The sequence below is a fragment of the Macrotis lagotis genome, chromosome 2 (assembly GCF_037893015.1).
Source record: "Macrotis lagotis isolate mMagLag1 chromosome 2, bilby.v1.9.chrom.fasta, whole genome shotgun sequence".
Classification (NCBI taxonomy): domain Eukaryota; kingdom Metazoa; phylum Chordata; class Mammalia; order Peramelemorphia; family Peramelidae; genus Macrotis; species Macrotis lagotis.
The window spans coordinates 163981926-164006175 of record NC_133659.1 but is presented as its reverse complement, the minus strand read 5'-3'; the positions used below and the strand labels follow the sequence as shown (position 1 = coordinate 164006175).

The window sequence follows — 24250 nt, the reverse complement described above, 5'->3', positions numbered from 1 at the left end:
ACACAGCTAGGTAATTATTAAGTGTATGAGGTCAAATGTGAACTCAGGTACTCCTGACTCCAGAGCCAGTGCTCTATTCACTGCACCACCTAGCCGACAGAAGTCTGGAAGGTAGAATTGATAAGACTTAGTAATGACTTTATATGTGGGAGGAAAGTGGGGGGGGGGGGCAGCAAACAGGGAATGAGGAGTCCAGGGAGACACATATTGTGAGGTATAGGTGCCTGGAATTCAGTTTCAGACATAGAGTTTACAATGTTTTCAAGACATCCAGTTTGATAAGTCCAAAAGGAAGTTGGAGATGTGAAAATGGAGGTCAGGATAGATATTAGAAACTGATTAACAGATGTGAGAATCATCAGAGATGATAATTAAATTCATGTGAGCTAATGAGATTACCAACTGAAATATTATAGTGGGAGAAAAATTTCAGGATGCAGGGTTGGGGGACATATTCTGTCAGGGACTGTGAATTGGATGAAGATCCAGAAGAGAAGGCTGAGAAGGAACAGAAATAGGAGAACCAGAAGAAAACTGTGACACAAAAACCTAAAGAACACAGAGTATCAAAGAGAAGAGGGTGACTCAAAGTGTCAAAACACTACACAGAAATGGCCATTAAATTTGGCAATAAAGATTGAGTTGAATTCAGGTGCCTTCTCTTCTGGATCTGTTTTTGAGGAAGGAAAAAATATGAATCTGAGGGAATGCTCATCAGGTAGGGAATAGCTGAACAAAGTTGTCTGATAAATATGATGGAACATCACTGTGTAATAAGGATGACAGGAATTGTTTCAAAGAAACATTCATATAAGATTTGTATGGACTGATGCACATTAAGGTGAGCAGAACAGGGAGAATTATCTTAAGGGTAGGGGCAGTGATGGTATAGTGGATAGAGCACAACTCTGGAGTCAGAAGCATCTGAATTCAAATTTGGCCTCAGACACGTGACTGACTCTTTCTAGCTGTGTGACTGGGCAAGTCACTTAACCCTGACTGCCTGGAATCCAGGACCATCTCCATTTGTCCTGATTCATATCTGGCTCCTGGACCCCAGATGGCTCTGGAGGAGAAAGTGAGGTTGGTGATAAGACAGCACCCTCCCTCGCTCAAAACCAATTCATCTGTATATTCACAGTCTTCTTTGAGGACATCATCCTTCTTAGCTGAAATTATCACAAGGCTGGATAACTAGATTAAGGAAAAGAATCAGAATTTATCCTCTTCTACTCTAGTGCTTTATCCACTGTACCAACTAGCCTCCCCCTATTGCATAGTCTTGGGCAAGCCACTTCACCCAATTCACCTTGCAAAAAAAAACCTAAATAAAAATAAGTAAGCAAATGAATGAATGAATGAGTTTTACGAGGATGCCTAAAATAATGAGAACAAGAGTGACCTTAATATGCATTCCCTCAGATTCATATTTTTCCTTCCTCAAAAACATTATAATTTTTTATATTTTTTAGGAAGTTTCTTTTTTTAATTCTTCCCTCAGAAATACGAGGGTTAAAAAAAATCAACTTTTGAAATTCTGCTCTCTAATACTAGGGCACCATACTTCACTGACAACAAAAATTGTAGACATAATTGAGACATAAAAATATTGGCTGAATTCCTAAATTCAGTAATGATAATCTTCCTACCTATACTATATACCCCATTTCTTCTTTAGAAGCTTTGACACTTAATGGCAATGAAAAAGCACAAACTGAGTAGAATTCATTCACAAGGCTATGCTTTTGTATAGGAATTCAAAGGGAAAATCTCTTCTTTCCTCTCAACCCCAAATTTCATACCAAATTACTGTATGTGACATACTAAATTACCTGGAGTTCATGTGTTTATATGTTTACCTGGAATGAATCCATACAGACTGGACTGCAAGCCAGTTCTTCATCCACTGCATGCAGTTTCTCCATAAAAGTACTATCCTTATTCTGTTTGGGTTTAGGAGGTGGGGGAGGCCCCATGGGTACAACCTCAGCACTGATGTGTCTTATAGGAGGGGTGGTGATTTTCTCAACCTGATTAAAAAAGGCAATTATATTAAAACAAAAATCTTATAAAATAGAAAGGACTCACTTCTCTCCACCTAGACAAGGACTGATAATATTTCATTCTGTGGTCTTACCTTCTAATGAAATACTACTAAGGTGAACATGGAGTGAGAAAATTATTAGGTCTTTAACTTGAATGGGGAGGAGGGGTATAAATGAATGATACAAGGTATCAGACAAAGGAAGGCTAAGTGAAATACAGGGATCTCTTGCCTTTTCCCTCTCTCTCTCTATTTAAGAACTAAGAAATTTTTCCTTCAATGGTAATTTTCAATGTAGTCTTAACTACTCATTTCATGGAATCCCTTTGTAACCAAGGCAGCTAAGAAAAAATGACAACTTCCAATTTCAAGAAAACTATACAGTGACTTAACATTTTGTCAAATTCAGAGGTCACATAAGTCAATGAGTTTACCTTGGCTATATAAGCAAAAGAATGATACAAATGTCAGGCTTTTGATAGCTTAGGCTTATGGGCAACTCTCAATTATATTATGGAGAATTGCAGAGTACATAAACATATAAAACGATAATAATAGAAAAAAGTTGGTTCTAAAACACATTAAGATACATGTAGTCAGTCACATTGTCAGTAACAAAAATCTGCATGCTTACAGGCACATAGCACATGCATATATTTTCTCTTTCTCTGACACTTGATCACTCATCCTCCTCACTCTGAATATATAATTTTTTCCTAATTAACTATATTGGGTTGGAGGAGAAGTCCTGGGTTTAGAATAGGTAATTCCCAATTCATTCACATTCAGAAAAAAGAAAGCTGACTACATTTCTTATTTACCTCTGAGAGTATTCCACCCTCCTCATCTGTCTCAGTCAACTCTGAGGACTGTCTCATTCTGGACCTCTTTGATCCCCTTGGAGAAGAAGCAGTGCTTTCCACATCACTTTCCAATAAACTCTATAAAAGAAAGTCAGTAATCCAAGTCATTTGGACCCATTTGCTTTAATTATCTTTGCCAAAAATTCTATTAAAAATGTCATGAAAGTATGAGTAATAAGCAAATCCAGTCTCTGGATCTAAACTACAAGGAAATGAGCTAACAAAAAATAATATGCCTCCATCTTTCCTACAGGACAGGTAATTTTATAAAGTTAAGAAAGTAAAGAATACCTAGAATTGTGGAGGCAAACCACTGTTATGTAATCAATAGAGCCATGGAAGCTATCTACTCACTTCTTCAGCTGTCTCATCTTCCTCCTCATCTTCTGGTTGATATTCTTCATCTGAAGAATCATCCTCTTCAAGGGGAATGTCCACAAATTGAGGAGGCTGCAATAATCCAACCATAAGACATCAGAACAGAAGGAACATAAAAAACACATGAACTTGAAGGAGGAGGAAGCAAGAGGCAACCCTGATGGCAGATTACATTCATTCCAAAATGCAGTCACATAAAAAGAACATGGTCACAAGATTATGAGGGAAAAGAAAGTAAACAGAATGGCAAAAACACAAATAGGATGAGCCACATAGTAGTAAAACAAGGTTTTTAGAACTGATCATTGGCTATAAGAATCCTACTGGCAAAGTTTACCTTGATTTCATTGGCCTTCTTAATTGGAGAAATGTTCCATGTTGGAATTACCTACCAAAAAAATTAAGAAAAGTAAGCTGCCTTATACATAAACACGCATCACTTTGAGTCTTTCTTCCTTTCTTCCTTCTTTACTATCACAATAGACACACACTGGAGACAGATAAGACAGATGATAGTGTCTGAGGAGCTTTATATCTACGTGACAAAAAGAGTAAGAGGTTCAGATATCTATTGATTCCATTATTATAGGTTATATATGTTATATTATCCTATATCCTATATCCTATATCCTAAATTCTGCTTCCAGAATTTACCTTGTTTGAGCAAACCTCAAGTTAAAAGCACCAAAAGCACTGAGGCTCTAAAGAAAAGTTGTACCTGTTTCTGACACCCAAGAGAAAAGAGATGATCTCCAAATTTAGGTTATCATAACAATAAGGTAAAGTTAAAACCTGGAGTGAGTTCTGTGGGCAGTTAAGTAGATGGATTCCTCAATATGATTTCTATATCTCTAAATAGTTTCATTTTTTTAAGGTTATAGGTTCATTGGGCAGCTCAGAAATATAGTTCATTAGGCAGCAGGATATATGATTCTAAGTTCTAGATTGGAAACAAGAAGACCACAATTCAAATCCTGCTCTAGATGTTCTATTAGCTAGGTGACCTTTGGGCAAATTACTTTTCTCAGTTTTAGTTTTCTCTCCTGTAGAAAGAAACAGCATCTTTTCACAGGGTTGTTGTGAGGCTCAAATGAGATAATATGTGTAAAAAGTGCTTAGTCAGTACTTGGCATATAGATGTTATATGGTGTTTTAAGCCCAAATTCTTCTTTCCTATATTTCTTTCCAGTAAGCACACCAAATCTAACCTGACATACTAGAGATCCAAAGGAAAGGCAAAAAGCTACTTACCACTCCTTTCTCTACGACTTCTTTCAGTTTTGATCGTGTCATTTTAGGTTCCTGAGAGAAGTTAAAAAAAAAAAAAAAAGGAAAACAAATTGCAAATGAATTTGAAGTTGGATTTTCTAGGAAAATCACACAATTTCCAAACAGATATTTGTTTCTTTTATATTATTGTTTACTTCTTTAATTTATTTCTCTTATCTTCTATAACTAACATTTATAGCACCATGCTAAATGGCAGTGATAAAATCTTGGCCCCTAAGAGGATGGAGATGCATCTCTATCATTGCACTAGAAAGATGAGGGTTTACATGTGAAGAATGACATAAAAAGTCAGTTTTATTTTAGTATTGGTTTTTCTTTGTTAGAAAAATATCTATAAAAGTGGTAGGGGGAGGATGTAGAGAAGGAAAGGTAGTAGACAATGTAATAAAAACAAAAGTCATGAAATAGGTCATATTTTTTAAAATTAATTAATTAATTTTTGTTGCAAGGCAATTAGGTTAAGTGGCTTGCCCAAGGCCACATAGCTCGGTAATTAATTAGGTTGTATTTCTGACCACAAAAAACAATAATGATGATACTGAAAATGTTCGCTTTACTCCTAATTTTACTGGGGAAGTTTGTACATTTTAGACAGATTTTTAAACCTAAGGAAAGACGCTATCACTCCTTTGCTTTCCACTTTTCAACAAAAGTGTTATATTTTTGTCAAAAGCTTTTCAATGAATACATTATTTTGATATTAATAAAAATATGTTAATTATTTCAGTGATATGGCATTTATGATATCAGCAGTTAAACTTAAAAAGGTAAATTACTGGAGAAGGATCTCATTTTTCAACACAAACAGCTGGGACTCTTAAATTGTATAGAAAATCGGTTCAAACTAACATCTCACCTATATCCATCAATAAATTCCAAACACATACAGAGTAAATATAGAAAGTCACACCATAAAAGTTTGGAAAAAATGAAGGTTTATAACATAACTGCAAGTGGGGGGAAATCCTTAAGCAATTAAAACATGAAAAAGTTATTAAAAAGTAAAATTATGTAATTTAATTAGATAAAATTGTAGCTTTTGTACAAATAAAAGTAAAGCAAACAGAAGAAACATAAATTGGGAACAAATTATGCATAAATCAGAATCAAAATATGAAGAGAACTGATTCAATTATGTCATATCTCTGAAGAATATTAATTTGGAGTCAAAGAATATGAATAATTTGTATTCTAAAAACTATTATCAATAACCATTTGAAAAGTTTTTGCAAATAATTTATGAAATGAATGTTAAAATACAGCTGAAATATCAATTTACACCTATCAAATGAGCAAAGATGGAAAAATATGTTAGCAGAAACGTGGGAGGAAAAACAGGTACACTAATTCATTGCTAATGAAGGTGCAATTTGTTATAATCATTTTAGAAAGCAAAATGGAATCATTAAATGAAATGCAAGTTAGAAAACTGTTTGTATTCTTTGACCCTCAATGCACTGCTACCAGGTTTATAACACTCTCCCTCTTCAAAAATTCAATTTTTAAATAATATTCACTAATTCTAATAGCAAAAAAATGTAAAACAAATCATGTGCCCAAGAGTAGGGAATAGCTGAATAAACAGGAATGCAATGGAATATTGCTCTGTAAGGAAAAATGAATATGAATAACTCAAAGAAATATGGGAAGACTTGTATAAATTAATGCAGAGTGAAGGAAACAGATTGAAAAGAATATACACTGATTACAACTATGGATAAGGGCATGGTCAAAAAAACTAATTTAATACAATGCAAAAACTACTTTATTACAGTTATAGAATAGAGACCTCTTCCTTTAAAACAGTACATTTTAAAAAAAGTATAAGATTGCATATATTCTCAATTATAAATACTCTTTGGTATTGTTTTCCTTAAAAGTTTTTGAGAAATATAGTGTAAGTGCTTATCAGCTTTTAAACCAAAATTATCCATTTAAGTAATAAGAATACAACATTGTGTTAAAGATAATGCTATTAAATCTATTTCCAAGTCTCCTCTCAAGTCCCTTCAGTTTTTCCTGGCTAAATGAATCCCATCACATTAAATAGTTAATAACTCACAAACACGGGCAGGTCATCTGTCTCACTGATGGCTGCCTTCATCATTGCTACCACATGTTCATTTGTGATCACTTCCTGCAGAAAAAGGATATTTTTGCTTTAAGAAACAAAGGTTTGTTCATATGATTTAAATCTATATTATGGAATCAAAGAAAAGGAGAATTGGAATGGACTTTGTGGCCATCTAGACAAATATATAAAGGAAAGAAAATTCCCACTACAACCTACCTGACAAATGATCATTCTTTCTGTCTGAAGATCTTCAACAATAGAAACCCACACTGCCTCTTTAGAGTACATACCACTTTGGGACAGCTCTAATTCATAGGATGTTTTTTCCTCATATCAAGCCTAAAATGACTAAATTTTTGTAATCTTCACCCATTGTTCCTGATTTGCTCTCCAGGGTCAAACAGAACAAGTACCTTTCCTGTGACACAGTTTTCATGTCACTCCTAAGACTTCTCCAGGATACACATGCCAATTTCCTCTCAACAATCTTCAATGATACCAGGCAATCCGGGCCATCCTGATTGTTCTCTTCAATAAAACCTCTAGATTATCAATGTTCCTTTATAGTACTCAGAACTTGGGGCAGCTAAGTAGTGCAGTGAATAGAGCACTGGCCTTGGAGTCAGGAGTACTTGAGTTCAAATCTGACCTCAAACACTTGATAATTACCTAGCTATGTGGCCTTGGGCTACCCACTTAACCCCTTTGCCTTGCCAAAAAACAAACATACAAACAAACAAAATACAGTACACTCAACAGAAGACAATACAAGGTCAAGCATTTTTGGCTGTACTTTTACACTGCTGACTTATATTTGAGCTTGCAGTTCACTAAAAATCCCAGATCTTTTTTAGAACTTCTGTCTAACCACACTTCCCTTATCTTCCACTTGTGATTTTTTTGTATCAAAGTGCAAAATTTTACATCTGTCCCAAGTGAATTGTATAATGTTAGACTGGACCTAGTGTTCTTGCCTATCATCATACTTTTCGATAGTGATAATGTTGTCCAATATACCAGCTATTTTCCCTAGATTTTGTGTCATCTGAAAACCTGATGAGCTAATCATCTATGTCTTTATTAACAAAAATGTTTTTTGTTCTACTACAAATCCTTTGGTCTAGAACTAGGATACAGATAAAAAACAAGATACCCAAATTTCTATGTAGAGAATTGAAAGTGAGGGAACCTGTAAGTTAATCACTCTTTTTCCTTGTTTTGTTTTTTTGTAAACATTTTTCTGATTCTTCTCCTTATCTGACTGCTCCTTCTCAGGCTCCTCTTCTGGACCTTCAGCCAAATAATACATACTAACAAAGGGTATCCCCCAAACTTCTGTTTTAGACCCTCCTCATATTTAATATGGATCTTGTATTATGAGAGGCACAGCTTCCAGAAATTGGATAACCCCACTGTAATCTGTCCTTGTCAAATTTCATCTGGAGTATTGTGTTCAGTTCTGAGTACTATAAAAGAGCACTAATAAACTAGAGATTTTCCTGAAGAGGACAATCAGGATGGTCTGGATGGCCTGGCATTATTGAAGATTGGTGAGAGGGAATAGGTATGAGTAAGTCTTAGGAGTGACATGAAAACTGTCATTAAGAAGAGGGTATCACCCTCTGCTTTTTACCTTTTAAATGAATTGTTTAATAACATCCTATCCAGTTCTCCTGCATCCAATTTCTCCCCCTCCAATCAACCCTTTACACCACTGCCTACGCAATCTTGCTAAGGGCTATGAAAACATCCCAGTTTCAACGAAGTTCACTAGCCACCTATTATCTAATAAAGAAAATACATAGTTGGCATTCAAGATCTTCTGGCTCCAACCTATTTTTCTATCATTTTCTCATAATGATCCTTTTTTTTTTTAAAGGTTTTTTTGCAAGGCAATGGGGTTAAGTGGTTTGCCCAAGGCTTACTAAATGTCTGAGGCTGGATTTGAACTCAGGTACTCCTGACTCCAGGGCCAGTACTCTATCCACTGCACCACATAGCCACCCCCATTAATGATCCTCTTAATGCACTGCTCCTTTCAGTTAAACTGGTCTACTCATGGCTCCCAGTTCTTGTTCTGCTATCTTCCATCTCTATGCGTTTGCTTAAGCTCTCCCTTATGTTTAATGTGGACCTTTTCTTTCTCTATTTCTACTTGCAGAAATGTTTCCTTTACTTTAAAACCCAAATCAGGTGTCAATACTTCCATTTCTATGAAGCCTTCACTGACTTCTCAGGTAAAAGTAATCTGTATCTTTTCAAATCTCTCTCTCTAATTGAACTGAACTTTTCCTTTATACTTAATCTGGTCTAATGTGTAGTAAAAAGTTAATTTATGCTTACTGGCAGCAAATATTGCCAGCAAGGACTGTATTATTTTACCTCTGAATACATAGGACAATACTCTACAAATATTCAGTTAAACTGGATATCATTTAGTTTGCATATTAAATTTCTAAATCTCTGGGTCTTCTTGCTCATCCTTGTCACATATATCCTGATGGCCCATCTGTTCCCCAATCCACCTAAACTTTACTCACATGAAGGATGTTTCTCACATTGACAACTGTTAGATTATGCTGTTTGGCACCATCTTCTAAGGTACGGTCAAGCATGTCATCTAGTTTCAGGTCATAAGTCAAGCCCCCTTCCTCTTGACTTCTTCCATCTCGTTTCCTCTTGGTGGCCTTCTTCTTTCTCCGTCTTTTCTCCCCCTCTTCACCATCTTGTTCTTTTGTAAACAAATAAGGAAAATCGAAGATGGTGGCATGTGAAGTCAGGAATTCCCAGAAACTCATCCCCCCCAAAAACTCCAAAAGCCATCAAATTAAGAGTCTAGCCAAAATATAGAGGGGCAGAACCCACAGAAAGACTGAGTGATACAATGTTCCAGTCCAAGACAACTTAGAAGTTCTGCAGGAAAGGTCTGTTTCACTGGGACTAGCCACAGTGCAGTGTAGCCAGGCCGTGTGCCTAGATCCCTGGGGGTGGCCTGGTTCTGTGGCAGAGGGGCCAGTTTCCAGACTTCCTGGCCCAGGGATCACTGGGAACAGCTTGAAGGGGTGGTGAGAGGACTCTGTCACACCAGAGTGAGTGCAGAGCAAGCACTGGTCTGAGAGCAGACCCATGATGAGAACCTGCAGCAGGAATTGGGGAAGCCAGCCTGAACGTCCAGAACACAGCACACAGAAAGTAAGGGGGTTAGGGGAGACTGCAGAGGTCTCTCTACTCTTCCCGGGGGGAAGGACTCAGCTGTTTGCCCACATTCAGATCCAGGCTGCAGTTTGGGCCCCCAAACCATCATAGTCGAGCAGGGATCCTTCTCACAGCTCCAAGGGCAGAAACTGGGACCAGGCTATGACAGAGCTCAAAAAAAAGAGTTTGAAAATCAAATGAGGGAGTTAGAAGAAAAACTGGGAAAAGAAATAAGAGAGATGCAGGAAAAACATGAAAATGAAGTCAGCAGCCTAGTCAAGGAAATCCAAAAAAATGCTGGAGAAAATAGCATGCTAAAAATCAGCTTAGGTCAAATGCATAAAACATTTCAAAAAGTTATTGAGAAGAATGATTTTAAAAGCAAAATTGGCCAGATGGAAAACGAGATAAGAAAACTCTCTGAGGAAAATAAATCCTTCAGACAAAGAACAGAACTCAGGGAGATTGATGAATTTACAAGAAATCAGGACTCATTACTTCAAAACCAAAAAAAATGAAAAATTAGCAGAAAATGTGAAACATCTCAATGAAAAAACAACTGAAATGGAAAACAGATTTAGGAAAGATAATTTAAAAATTATTGTAATACCTGAAAGTCATGATCAGGAAAAGAACCGTGACATTATTTTCAAAGAATTACTACAGGAAAATTGCCTAGAAGCAGAGGGCAAAATAGAAATGGAGAGAATCTACCGATCCCCCTGAGAAAGAGATCCCAAAAAACCAACCCCTAGGAATATTATAGCCAAGTTCCAGAATTCTCAAGTCAAAGAGAAAATATTACAAGCAGCCAAAAGGACACAATTCAAATATAGTGGAGCTGCAGTCAGGATTACACAGGATTTAGCAGCAACTACATTAAAAGCTCGTAGGGCTTGGAATATAATATACCAGAAGGCAAAAGAGCTTGGAATGGAACTGAGAATCAACTACCCAGCAAAAATGAATGTCCTCTTCCAGGGAAAAAGATGGACTTTCAATGAACCAGGGCAATTTCAAATGTTCCTTTTGGAATGGCCAGAGCTGAACAGAAGGCTTGATCTTCAGATACGGGACTCAGGTGAAGCATAGAGATTGGAGGAGAGGGGGAAAATAGGAGGGACTTAATGATGATGAACTGCATGTATTCTTGCATAGAAAAATGACACTGATAATACTCATATGAACCTTCTCAGTTAAAAGAGCAGGTAGAAAGAGCTTTTATAGTTGAAGCACAGGAGAAAGCTGAATTTGAAGATAAAATATGGTGAAAAAATGGAGTCAATAGAAAAAAGGGAAATGTAATGGGAGAAAGAAAAAGGAGGAGACTTCTGGCCAAGATGGCGGAGAGAAGACAGGCACAGTTCTAAAGTCTCCTGATCTCTTTCCCATCTACCACATAAAACAAACCTCCTAAAAGAAATCCGACTCAAAAAAACCCAGAAAGAAAAGCCAGAAGAAGGAACATCTACCTCGGGATTTGTCTACAACAGGAGCTGTGGCTGAAAATTCGGGCAGGTGAGTCTGGGCCCAGAGGGAAGCTCAGCCCCAATCAACCAGACTAGAAGCTGAATTGGAACTGGGAGTCTGAGGGCCGAAGAGCCGGACCTGCTGGATCAGAGGTGGGGCTGGACCGCGGGGGCATGAGTCTGCGGGGGAGCAGAGGCTCTGGTGTTGGAGCTGTCCCCCTGGAAATCCCGGAAAGGGCTGGGGGGAGAATTCTGGAGCAGGGGAGCTGTGGACACCATCCCTGGGATCCTCTGGTATGAGTCCCATTACAACACAGACTTCTCCCCTAACAAACAAATGCAAGCTACTTCTGCCTCAGGCCCAGGTATGTGAGCAGAAGAACCAGCCCATGACCTCAGGCCAGGGTAAAGTCCACCATAGATTGAAGGCAAAAGAATTCAATAGCTCCAACTCCTCCCTTCAAGGAAAAGGAGAGGGCCTCAACCAAGGTCACAGACACTCCAGAGAAAGCAACCAGCACCTGCTACTGGCCAGCCAGAGAAACAGCACTCAGTGAGTAAAGCCTTTAGTGATTCCAAGCCCCTGTGAACCAGCCCCTCCAAAACTCAGGTCTCAGCAAAATGAAGAAGGGTCAGTGGAAAGGTGGATCCATAGAAAAATTCTTGGAAGGGAAAGACACTAACTCAGAGAGACCTGGAACCTCTGAGGAGAATACAATATGGTCTCCAGCACAGAAAGACTTCTTTGACGAAATGAGGAAGGAGTTTAAAAATCAACTAGAAAATTTGGGGGAGACAATTAATACCTTGCAACAAGAAAACAAATCTCTCAGATCTTCAAATGGGCAAACGCAAAAAGAAATTAATTCTCTCAATACCTCAATTGGTCAAATGGAAAGCTCTTTCAAAAGTAGAATTGACCAATTAGAAAAGGAGTTGCAAAAGGTTAACGAAGAAAACTCCTTCCCCAAAAAAAGAATGGAATCTACAGAAACTAGTGACTCCATGAGACAGCAAGAGTCAGTTAAACAAAATTAAAAAATAGAAGAAATAGAAGAAAATGTAAAATACCTCATCAACAAAACCACTGACCTAGAGAATAGATCAAGGAGGGGCAACCTGAAAATTATAGGACTTCCTGAAAACAGTGAAGAGAAAAAAAAGCCTGGACTTAATATTACAGGATCTAGTGATGGAAAACTGCCCTGATATCATGGAATCGGAGGGCAAAGTAGTTATTGAAAGAGTACATCGATCCCCACCAGAAAAAGATCCTAAAAGGAAAACACCAAGGAATGTTGTAGCCAAACTGCAGAACTATCAGATAAAAGAGAAAATCCTGCAATCAGCCAGAAAGAAGCAATTTAAATATCAAGGAGCCACAGTAAGGATCACTCAGGACCTGGCTGCATCAACTTTAAGGGATCGAAGGGCCTGGAATGAGATATTCCCAAGAGCATGAGAGCTTGGAATGCAGCCAAGAATCTACTTTCCTGCAAAGCTGAGCCTTCTCTTCCAGGGAAAAAGATGGACATTTAACGAAATGGAAGAACTCCAAAAATTTCTGATGAAAAGATCAGAGCTAAACAGAAAATTTGGGCATCAAACAGGAGGTTCAAGAGACACATGAAAAGGTAAAAAAAAAAGGGGGGGGCGGTAAAAGAAAAAAAATTGCAATCCAGTAAGTTGAAACTGGCTATATCCCAGCATGGGGGTAAAAAAAAAAAAGGTTCTCATAAACCTTGAGAAATGTAACTCTAACAGGGAGAATACACCTAGCCAGAAATGAGACTACTATCTAATGGGAGGTAACTGGCTTTAACCCCACTTGGGAGAAAGACTAATAACTCTCAGGAATTTCGACTCTATTCGATAGGATATACAGAACTAAAAGGGACAGACACTTAGAATTTTCAATGACTTAGATAGAATGATCTAAAAAAACAAAACAAAACACTACTGCCCTAAAAAGGGGGACAGGAAAGAAATGGGAAGAGGGAGGGGATTGAATGGGGTAAATCTCATTACACTAAGAGGTACAAAAAACCTATGGTAATAGTGGGGAAAAAGGGAGCAGAGGAGAAACACCTGAATCTTCTTCTCATCAGACTTGCCTTAAAGTCAACCTACACATACTCAGTTAACTTATAAAACATCTAATCTTTCAAGTATTAAAAGGGGAAAAGGGAAGGGGGGACAGAGAAAGGGAAGGAGAGTGGGGGAAATAAGGGGAAATAACAAAAGGAAGAGAAGGGAAAAGGGAAAAAGGGAAAGGGGAAAGAAAGGGGAGAGCCTGATATAGGAGGGCAAACACACTGAAGGGGGTGGTTTTCAGAAACAAAAGACTGGGGAATATGGATAAAAGGGGGGAAAGGGGGAAAAATACAGAGGGAAGACAGCATGGAGGGCAATAAAGAATTAGTAATCATAACCTTGAATGGGAATGGGATGAACTCTCCCTTAAAACATAAGCAAATAGCAGAGAAGATTAAAAACCAGAATCCTACAATATGCTGCTTACAAGAAACTCATCTGAAGCACAGAGATACATACAGAGTAAAGGTAAAAGGTTGGAGCAAAATATATTTTGTGTCAGCTGAAGTGAAAAAAAGCAGGGGTAGCAATCCTTATCTCAGACAAAGCAGCAGCAAAAATAGATAGTGATAAGAGATAAGGAAGGAAACTTTATCCTCCTAAAAGGTACCATAGACAATAAAGTCATTTCAATATTGAATATATATGCACCCAGTGGGACAGCACCCAAATTCTTAGAGGAGAAGCCGAAAGAATTACAGGAAGACACAGATAGCAAAACTCTACTAGTGGGAGACCTCAACCTCCCACTATCATATCTAGATAAATCGAATCATAAAACAAACAACAAAGAAATTAGGGAGGTAAATAGATTGTTAGAAAAATTAGATATGGTAGACTTATGGAGGAAACTGAATGGGGATAGAAAGGAATACACCTTTTTCTCTGCAGTACATGGAACTTATACAAAAATTGACCATGTACTAGGACATAAAAACCTAATAATCAACTGCAGAAAGGCAGAAATAGTGAATACATCTTTCTCAGATCACAACGCAATAAAAGTCATATGCAATACTGGGCCAAGGAGATATAGAGTGAGAACAAATTGGAAACTGAATAACCTCATTTTAAAAAATGAGTGGACCAAAAAACAAATTATAGAAAGAATTAACCATTTTATCCTAAATAATGATAATAATGAAACAACATACCAAAACCTATGGGATTCATTCAAAGCAACTCTCAGGGGATATATTATAGCTCTAAATGCTTATATGACTAAATTGGAGAAAGAGGAAATCAAAGAACTAATAAACATGCAACTAAAGAAATTAGAGAAAGAACAAATCAAAAATCCCCAGTTCAGTACCAAATTAGAAATTCTAAAAATTAAAGGAGAAATTAATAAAACTGAAAGCAAAAAAACTATTGAATTAATAAATAAAACCAAAAGTTGGTATTATGAAAAAAAACTAATAAAACTGATAAACCTCTGGTCAATTTGATTAAAAAAAAGAAGAAAACTAAATTGCTAAGTGTCATAAATGAAAAAGGTGAACTCACCACCAATGAGGAGGAAATTAAATAATTTGAAATTATTTTGCCAAACTATGCCAATAAATTTGATAATCTAAGTGAAATGGATGAATATTTACAAAAATATAAGTTGCTCAGGTTAAATGAAGAAGAGATTAAATACCTAAACAACCCTATCTCAGAAAAAGAAATTCAACAAGCCATTATTGAACTCCCTAAAAAAAATCTCCAGGGCCTGATGGATTCACCAGTGAATTCTACCAAACATTTAAGGAACATTGGTTCCATTCCTATATAAAATCTTTGGAAAAATAGGGAAAGATGGAACTCTGCCTAACTCTTTCTATGAAACCAATATGGTACTGTTACCTAAACCAGGAAGAGTTAAAACAGAGAAAGAAAATTATAGACCTATCTCCCTGATGAATATAGATGCAAAAATCCTAAATAAAATCTTAGCAAAACGATTACAAGTCATCACTAGGATAATACATTATGATCAAGTGGGATTTATTCCAGGAACGCAGGGTTGGTTCAATATTAGGAAAACTGTTAGTATACTCAATTATATCAACAATACCTATCAGAAATCACATGATCATAGCAATAGATGCTGAAAAAGCTTTTCACAAAATACAGCATCCATTTCTATTAAAAACACTAGAGAGTGTAGGAATAAATGGACTGTTCCTTAAAATAATTAGCAGTATCTATCTGAAACCATCAACAAGCATTATATTCAATGGGGAGAGGCTAGAGGCATTCCCAATAAGATCAGGGATGAAACAAGGGTGCCCATTATCACCACTACTATTCAATATTGTATTAGAAATGTTAGCATCAGCAATTAGAGAAGAAAAAGAAATTGAAGGAATTAGAATTCGGAAGGAAGCGATAAAACTCTCACTCTTTGCAGATAACATGATGGTCTACCTAGAGAATGCCAAGAAATCATCCAAAAAACTAATGGGAACAATTAGCAATCTTAGCAAAGTTGCAGGTTATAAAATAAACCCTCATAAATCCTCAACTTTTCTATATATATCTAGCAAGAAACAGCAGGAAGAGCTAGAAAGAGAAATCCCATTCAAAGTAACCTCAGACAATATAAAGTATTTGGGAGTCTATTTTGCCAAGACAGACTCAGAATCTTTTTGAAAACAATTATAAAACACTTCTCACACAAATTAAATTAGATTCAAATAACTGGGTAAATAACAACTGCTCATGGATAGGTAGAGCGAATATAATAAAAATGACAATTCTACCAAAACTAAACTATCTGTTTAGTGCCCTACCAATCAAAATTCCAAAAAATTACTTTAACGAGTTAGAAAAAATTGTAAGTAAATTCATATGGAGAAATAAAAAGTCAAGAATTGCCAGGAGCTTAATGAAAAAAAGTGCAAAAGAAGGTGGCTTAGCTCTACCTGATCTAAAATTATATTATAAAGCATCAGTTATCAAAACTGTTTGGTATTGGCTAAGAAATAGAGTGGTGGACCAGTGGAATAGACTAGGTGTAAGAGCAAGAGATGATTATAGTAATCAGCTGTTTGATAAACCCAAAGAGTCTGGCCATTGGGATAAAAACTCCCTCTTTGATAAAAGTTGCTGGGAAAATTGGAAGTTAGTATGGAAGAAACTTAGATTAGACCAACACCTCACACCCTTTACCAAGATAAGATCCAAATGGTTACAGGACATAGACATAAAAAAATAATACTATAAGCAAATTAGAAGATCAAGGACTAGTCTACCTGTCAGATCTATGGAAAGGTGAACAGTTTATGACTAAGGAAGAGTTGGAGAACATCACCAAAAACAGATGATTTCAATTACATTAAATTAAAAAGCTTTTGCACAGATAAAACCAATGTAACCAAGATCAAAAGAAATGTAGTAAATTGGGAAACAATCTTTACAACTAATGATTCTGACAAAAGACTCATTTCTAAAATATACAGAGAACTGAGTCATATTTTTAAAACAAAAAGCCATTCCCCAATTGACAAATGGTCAAAGGATATGCAAAGGCAATTTACAGATGAGGAGATCAAAGCAATCCATAGCCATATGAAAAAATGCTCTAAAAAATTAATTATTAGAGAAATGCAAATTAAAGCTTCTCTGAGGTACCACCTCACACCTCTCAAATTGGCCAGTATGACCAGGAAGGATAATGATCATTGTTGGAAGGGATGTGGGAAATCTGGGACACTATTACACTGTTGGTGGAGCTGTGAACTCATCCAACCCTTCTGGAGAGCTATTTGGAATGATGCCCAAAGGGCAACAAAAATGTGCATACCCTTTGACCCAGCAATACCACTACTGGGTCTATACCCTAAAGAGATGAGGAAAAAGGGTAAAAACATCACTTGTACAAAAATATTTATAGCAGCCCTGTTTGTGGTGGCAAAGAATTGGAAATCCAGTAAATGTCCTTCAATTGGGGAATGGCTTAGCAAACTGTGGTATATGTATGTCATGGAACACTACTGTTCTATTAGAAACCAGGAGGGACGGGATTTCAGGGAAACCTGGAGGGATTTGCATGAACTGATGCTGAGTGAGATGAGCAGAAGCAGAAAAATACTGTACACCCTAACAGCCACATGGGAGTGATGTTCAAGCTTGAAGGACTTGCTCATTCCATCAGTGCAACAATCAGGAACAATTTTGGGCTGTCTGCAAAGGAGAGTCCCATCTGCATCCAGATAAGGAGCTGTGGAGTTTGAACAAAGTACAAGGACTATTCCCTTTAATTTAGGGGGAAAAAACACAGATAGCTTATTGTCTGATCTTGTTACCCCTTAGACTTCTCTTTAAGGATATGATTTCTCTTTCATCACATCACACCCAATTTGGATCAAGGTACAACATGGAAACAAAGTAAAGACTGACAGAGTGCATTCTGTGGAGGGGAGGGGGGAGGGAAGCAAGACTGGAGGAAAAATGTAAAACTCAACTAATATCTTTAAAAAAAATAAATTTAAATTAAAAAAAAGAAAAAGGGGAGGGGGAGTAGGCCAAGATATTTCATATAATAAGATTTTTCTTTATTACAATGAACTATTGCAGTGATATGGAAGGGGGAAGGCAAGGGGGGGGATGAGGGAATCTTCACTCCCATCAGAGGTGATTAGGAGAGGAAACAGCATATATATACTCAATGGGGTACAGGCATCTGGAGTAAGAAGGAGGGGGTAGACAGGGGGAAGGGGGGGGATGTGAGTGATGGAGGAGAGGATGGACCATGGCAACAGCGTGGTCCTAGTACCAGGAATTTATCTGCTGCGCCACTCACCTACCCTACAGCAGAGTCAGAGTGAAAGGATAGAGAAAATATAGTACATGGTAGTGGAGAAAAACAAAAGGAGGGAGTTGCGATCAGCAATGGCAACAGTGGAAAAATATGGAAGTAACTATTGCAATGGACTTATAAAGAATGTGATCCACTCGTGACAGAGTTGTTGGTGTTGGAAAAAAACTGAAGCACATTTTTTATTATTATTATTATTATTTGGGGGGGGTGCAGGGCAAATGGGGCTGGGTGGCCTGCCTGGGGCCGCACAGCAGGGTGATTGTTGGGTGTCTGAGGCCGGATTTGGACCCAGGTGCTCCTGGCTCAAGGGCCAATGCTGTGTCCGCCACCCAGCCGCCCCTACTATTATTACTATTTTATTTTATTTTGGGTCTTTTTTTGTCTTTTTTTTTTTTTTTTTTGGTTTTTGCAGGGCAGTGGGGTTGGAGTGGCTTGCATGTCACACGGCTGGGTGATTGTTGGGGCCGGCTATGGGCTTGGGTGCTCCTGGCTCCAGGGCTGGTGCTCCATCCATTGCGCCACCTGGCCATATCTACAATTATTACTTTTTTTTATTTTAATTTTTTTCAGGGGCAGCTATGTGGCGCAGTGGGTAGAGCACCGGCCCTGGAGTCAGGAGTACCTGGGTTCAAATCCAGTCTCAGACACTTGATAATTACCTAGCTGTGTGGCCCTGGGCAAGCCACTTAACCCCATTTGCCTTGCAAAAACCTTAAAAAGAAAAAAAAAAGAATTTTAATTTTTTTCTCTCCCCTTTCTCTCTCAAGCGAGTCTACATTTTGGGGGCGGTATTTACTCTTAAACAAGAATATTTTATTAATGTATAAAAAAAATTTGTACAAAATGAGAATAAATATTAAATATTAAAAAAATGGAAATAACTTTTTCAAGTCATTTGGTTAAGAATGGGGGGAAAAGATATGTACCATGATAATCATCTAATGATAATTTTTTAAGGATGGAAAAGACTACAGTCTGAAGACAGTAGAGAAGAAACTAATGAATAAGATAAGGTTGAAACATTAGAAAGAAGGGGTAACTGAAGTTGTAATATGCTAGAGAAGGTGGGAAGGGACTGGATCAAGTACACATGTAGAGTGAATAGCTGACCTTGGTAAAGCAAAGGGTCACCTCACTAACAGACACTGAAAAGAAGGAAAGAATGAAGAATGACACCAAAGAGTTTTGAGATTGAAAAAAAAAACTAAGAAAAGGAAGTTCATGTACATTGGCCTCAATTTTCTCTGGAATAAGAGGCAAGACAAAGTCCTCAGCTGACAAGAGAAGTAGAAGGGACAGATGTGGAAAGCTTGAGAAGATTTGGAATAGCTTCTGTGGGAAGTAATAAAGAGAATCAATAAGGGAACAGAGTTTCTCTAGCTCTGCTTAGTAGCCTTTAAGTAGAACAGAGGGGACAGAAGGTTAAGTAACCTTAGGCTGACAAGTGATGAGATAGATGAGCAGCAGTAGGCTAAGTGGACAAGAGATGTGAAGATGCAGGTCAACGCAGAGTTCATATGATAATCTACTGGAATGAGAATGAAAAGGGAAGAAGTGAAGTAGACAGACCAACACTAACTGCCTGAGGAAAACTGAGGGATGAGAAAAATGGAGGTCTCAATGGATGGAGAATAAATTTGGGGGTGTTAAAGACATAGAGAGATGGACTGAAAAGATATTAACCCATAAAGGCGCAGTTACATGGTACAACGGATAGAGAATCAGCCCTGGAGTAAGGAGAACCTGGGTTCAAATCTGGTCTCAGACACCTAGCTGTGTGATCTTAGGCAAGTCATTTAATCCCCATTGCCTTACAAAAAAAACAAAAAACTATAATTTAACTAATTAATTAATTAATTAATTAAATCACACCATAAGTGTGACTGAGGTGGAGTCATGGTCATAGGATTTAAGGAAGCTAAGGAACTGAGAAGTTAGTGACTTAAAATAATCTGTATCCTCTTCATTGATTAAGGTACAATGCATACCTTTTTCAAAGCAAAGACAATGAGAAATAAACCATCAAGAGTAGGCATACAAAATCAATTCTCTCTTGAGATGGCTTTTTTCAGATCTGAAGTGAAAATCCCTGAATATCATAATGAATGGGTCTAGGGACTAAATTAAATCCCATCTCTGGCTCCTTTGATTCTGATGAATTTGTTGGGGAACATGAACCTATATAAGAAATTCTAGCATAGATATATCTCAACTATCCAGATAAAAAGAAGAAACAGTTACAGAGATAATCTAAAGAGCTGATAATTTCCAAATTATGTTTTATCTTGCTTTGAATTACATCTGTGTTCTTTAACTTCAGCAAAAATATCAAAATATTCTGGGAATTCCCAACATTTCATATAAATAAAAAAACTACATTTATTAAAATAAGGCCTCAAGAAGACAAAAAAACTATATAATTTCTTGCTCTTCAAAAGAAGGTATTCATCAAATAGATGATAATATTATGGAGTGACTAGTAATAAAATTTACCCCAACAGAGATTGTCCTATCAACAAGAAGTTTAATTAAAAATTCACTTTGTTAGTGATGAACAAAGCCAGTGACAACTTGCGTTTGTTCACTTGATTCCCTGAACCAATCTTTTTTTTTTTTTTAGATTTTTCAAGGCAATGGGGTTAAGTGGTTTGCCCAAGGCCACACGGCTAGGTAATTATTAAGTGTCTGAGGTCAGATTTGAACCCAGGTACTCCTGACTTCAAGGCTGGTGCTTTATCCACTGTGCTACCTAGCTACCCCCGGAACCAATCTTAAGGTCTTTTTAAACATATTACCATGCTAATCAAATCTTCCACAACTTACCAAGAGGAATAAACAGTCCAATATCCTCCATCTCTTCTTCATTCTGATGAGCTGGAGTCCTGGCTTGCTTTTCTTGAGAAGTAAACCCTCCTGGCTGTGAGGATTTCTTTAGCTCAGTGCCAAGTCTTATAGAGGAGCTGTCCACCTGCTGTAAAGACTCTTCCACTTCAGACTGCATTGGAGGTTTCCCTGTGGAAAGGTCATAAGTGTAATGTCATATGGTTAATGTTTATACTGTTTTGTCCACTTAAAAGTTTTCCTTAGTCAATCAATAACATAACAGTGTACAACTACATAATAACACCTATGTATTAATTCTTCTGTGGAAAGCCCTCAAATTTACACTAGATTCCTGTAAAAGTTGCTATGAGTCAAAATGACAAGCAAAATCTGATTTTACTACAAAAATAATTTGTGTGACAGACAACATTCCAGGTATAATAAAACAAGGATTTAAAAACAACCACAAACACCACATTAAATGAACCACAAGTTTTATGTAAGTAGGAGATGATCTTCATGAAAGAAAAAGTGAATCTCCCTGTAGTGAACCCTCGAGTCAGAAGCAAGTCCAAACTGAGTTCTGACTACTTTGCCCAGCTCTGCCTCACTTAAATCCAATTTTTTAGAAAGTCAAGAAATCACACTCTGTGATGTCACTGGTCCTCTTTAAGAATGAAGGATATGATGAAGGGATCAAGTCTTAGGAGCTCTCTTATAAAAACTCATAAACTAAGGACTCTAACTAAACTTTCGAGAGACAGAACCCACAAAGGGACCCAGTGAGGCAGTTCTCCTACTCAAGGTAACCTGGAAAAGAGCAGAAAGGCTCTGCTCCCCGTAGTTGGAGGGGCAGCACGCCAGAGGGGTGGCCCGCCTGAGCCAAAGAACTTCAGCCTCCCGGAGGCAGCCCCAGGGCGCTGGGAGCCTCAGCTCACAGCAGTGGGGGAGTCTCCTGAGCTGCACCCCGGGGAGCACCTGCACGGAGTGGGGGAGCAGCAAGCACGTGGAGCCCAGCCCTCAGGACACACAGCCAGCAGCCTGGTCTTTCAGCAGCCTAGACCCGGAAACAGAAGCAGGTGGAGCCAGTAAGCAGGAGCCCCCAGGGCATGAGCCCATTGAGCTGAGGGAGGGGAGTGAAGAGAGACTGCAGAGCTCTGTCCTCTGTCCCTGGAACTGGACTCTGGAGCTCTGACCACATTCAGATCCTGATTGCAGTCTAGGCCCCGCCATAGAACAGCAGGGCCCCCCCACCTCAGCCCCGTGGCAGAGGGGGGCGCTTATGGTCATTCACAGATCAGGAGGGAGGACAGAACCTCACACACTGAGACCCTTGTGGGAGTCCCCCAAAAGCTCAGGAAGCAACCCCAAAAAACAGGTTTAGGCTGGGAAAATGAACAAAGAAACAAGAAGAAAACCATTGAGAAATATTTTGCAAATGAGCCCAAGAAGGATCAAAATACTCAGTCTGAAGATGAGGAAGCACAAGCTCCTGCATCTAAAGACTCCAAGAAAAACAGAAATTGGGCTCAGGCTATGATAGAGCTCAAAAAAGACTTTGAAAATCAAATGAGGGAGTTAGAAGAAAAACTGGGAAAAGAAAGGAGAGAGATGCAGGAAAAACATGAAAATGAAGTCAGCAGCTTAGTCAAGGAAATCCAAAAAAATGCTGAAGAAAATAGCATGCTAAAAACCAGCTTAGGTCAAATGGATAAAACAGTTCAAAAAGTTATTGAGGAGAAGAATGCTTTAAAAAGCAAAATTGGCCAGATGGAAAAAGAGATAAGAAAACTCTCTGAGGAGAATAAATCCTTCAGACAAAGAATAGAATTCAGGGAGATTGATGAATTTACCAGAAATCAGGAATCAATACTTCAAAACCAAAAAAATGAAAAATTAGAAGAAAATGTGAAATATCTCATTGAAAAAACAACTAATATGGAAAACAGACTTAGGAAAGATAATTTAAAAATTATTGGAATACCTGAAAGTCATGATCAGGAAAAGAGCCTTGACATCATTTTCAAAGAATTACTACAGGAAAATTGCCCTGATGTTCTAGAAGCAGAGGGCAAAATAGAAATGGAGAGAATCCACCCATCCCCCCGAGAAAGAGATCCCAAAAAACCAACCCCCAGGAATATTATAGCCAAGTTCCAGAACTCCCAAGTCAAAGAGAAAATATTACAAGCAGCCAGAAGGACACAGTTCAAATATCATGGAGCTGCAGTCAGGATCACACAGGACTTAGCATTAGCTACATTGGAAGCTCGTAGGGCTTGGAATACAATATACCAGAAAGCAAAAGAGCTTAGAATGCAGCCAAGAATGAACTACCCAGCAAGGTTGAATGTCCTCTTCCAGGGAAAAAGATGGACTTTCAATGAACCAGGGGAATTTCAAAGGTTCCTTTTGGAATGGCCAGAGCTGAACAGAAGGTTTGATCTTCAGATACAGGACTCAGGTGAAGCATGGAGATTGGAGGAGAGGGGGGAAATATGAGGGACTTAATGAGGATGAACTGCATGTATAGAAAAATGATACTGATAATATTCATATGAACCATCTCAGTTAATAGAGCAGGTAGAGGGAGCTTTTATAGTTGAAGCACAGGAGAAACCTGAATTCGAAGATAAAATATGGTGTAAAAATGGAGTCAATAGAAAAAAAAGGGAAATGGAATGGGAGAAAGAAAAAGGAGAAGGGGAATAGTCCAAGCTATTTCACATAATAAGATTTTTTTTTATTACATTGAGCTATTGCAATGATATGGAAGGGGGGAGGCAAGGGGTAATGAGAGAACCTTTGCTCTCATCAGAGATGGCTAGGAGAGGAAACAGCAAATATACTCAATGGGGTATAGACAACTGGAGTAAGAAGGAGGGGGGAGCAGGGGGAAGGGGTGGGGATGTAAATAAAGGAGGAGAGGATGGACCATGGGGGAGAGTGGTCAGATATAACACATTTTCTTTTTTTACTTCTTGAAAGGAGCTGGGATTGGAAGGCCTGCCCAGGACCATAGGGCTAGGTGGATTCTGGGCCTAAGGGGTGGTATGGGGGCTCAGGGCTTCTTGGCCCCAGGGCCAGGGATCTGTCTGCTGCGCCACTCAGCTACCCTACAGCAGAGTCAGAGTGAAAGGAGAGAGAAAATATAGTACATGGTAGTGGAGAAATAAGAAAGGAGGGAGTTGCGATCAGCAATGGCAATGCTGG

General features: G+C 38.1%; 1 protein-coding gene across 6 annotated transcripts in view; it reads right to left on the bottom strand.

The window, feature by feature from the left end:
* Positions 1-24250, bottom strand: part of GON4L (gon-4 like) — a 108102-nt gene that overhangs the window by 52127 nt on the left and 31725 nt on the right. For all 6 annotated transcript variants that reach the window (XM_074223270.1, XM_074223269.1, XM_074223268.1 and 3 more), the window contains exons 3-10: positions 21038-21226; positions 9190-9380; positions 6638-6712; positions 4537-4587; positions 3623-3673; positions 3262-3357; positions 2866-2985; positions 1860-2030 (exon numbers count right to left, since the gene is read on the bottom strand). In XM_074223270.1, the coding sequence (XP_074079371.1) occupies positions 1860-2030; positions 2866-2985; positions 3262-3357; positions 3623-3673; positions 4537-4587; positions 6638-6712; positions 9190-9380; positions 21038-21226 (944 nt within the window). The remainder of the gene's footprint in view (positions 1-1859; positions 2031-2865; positions 2986-3261; positions 3358-3622; positions 3674-4536; positions 4588-6637; positions 6713-9189; positions 9381-21037; positions 21227-24250) is intronic.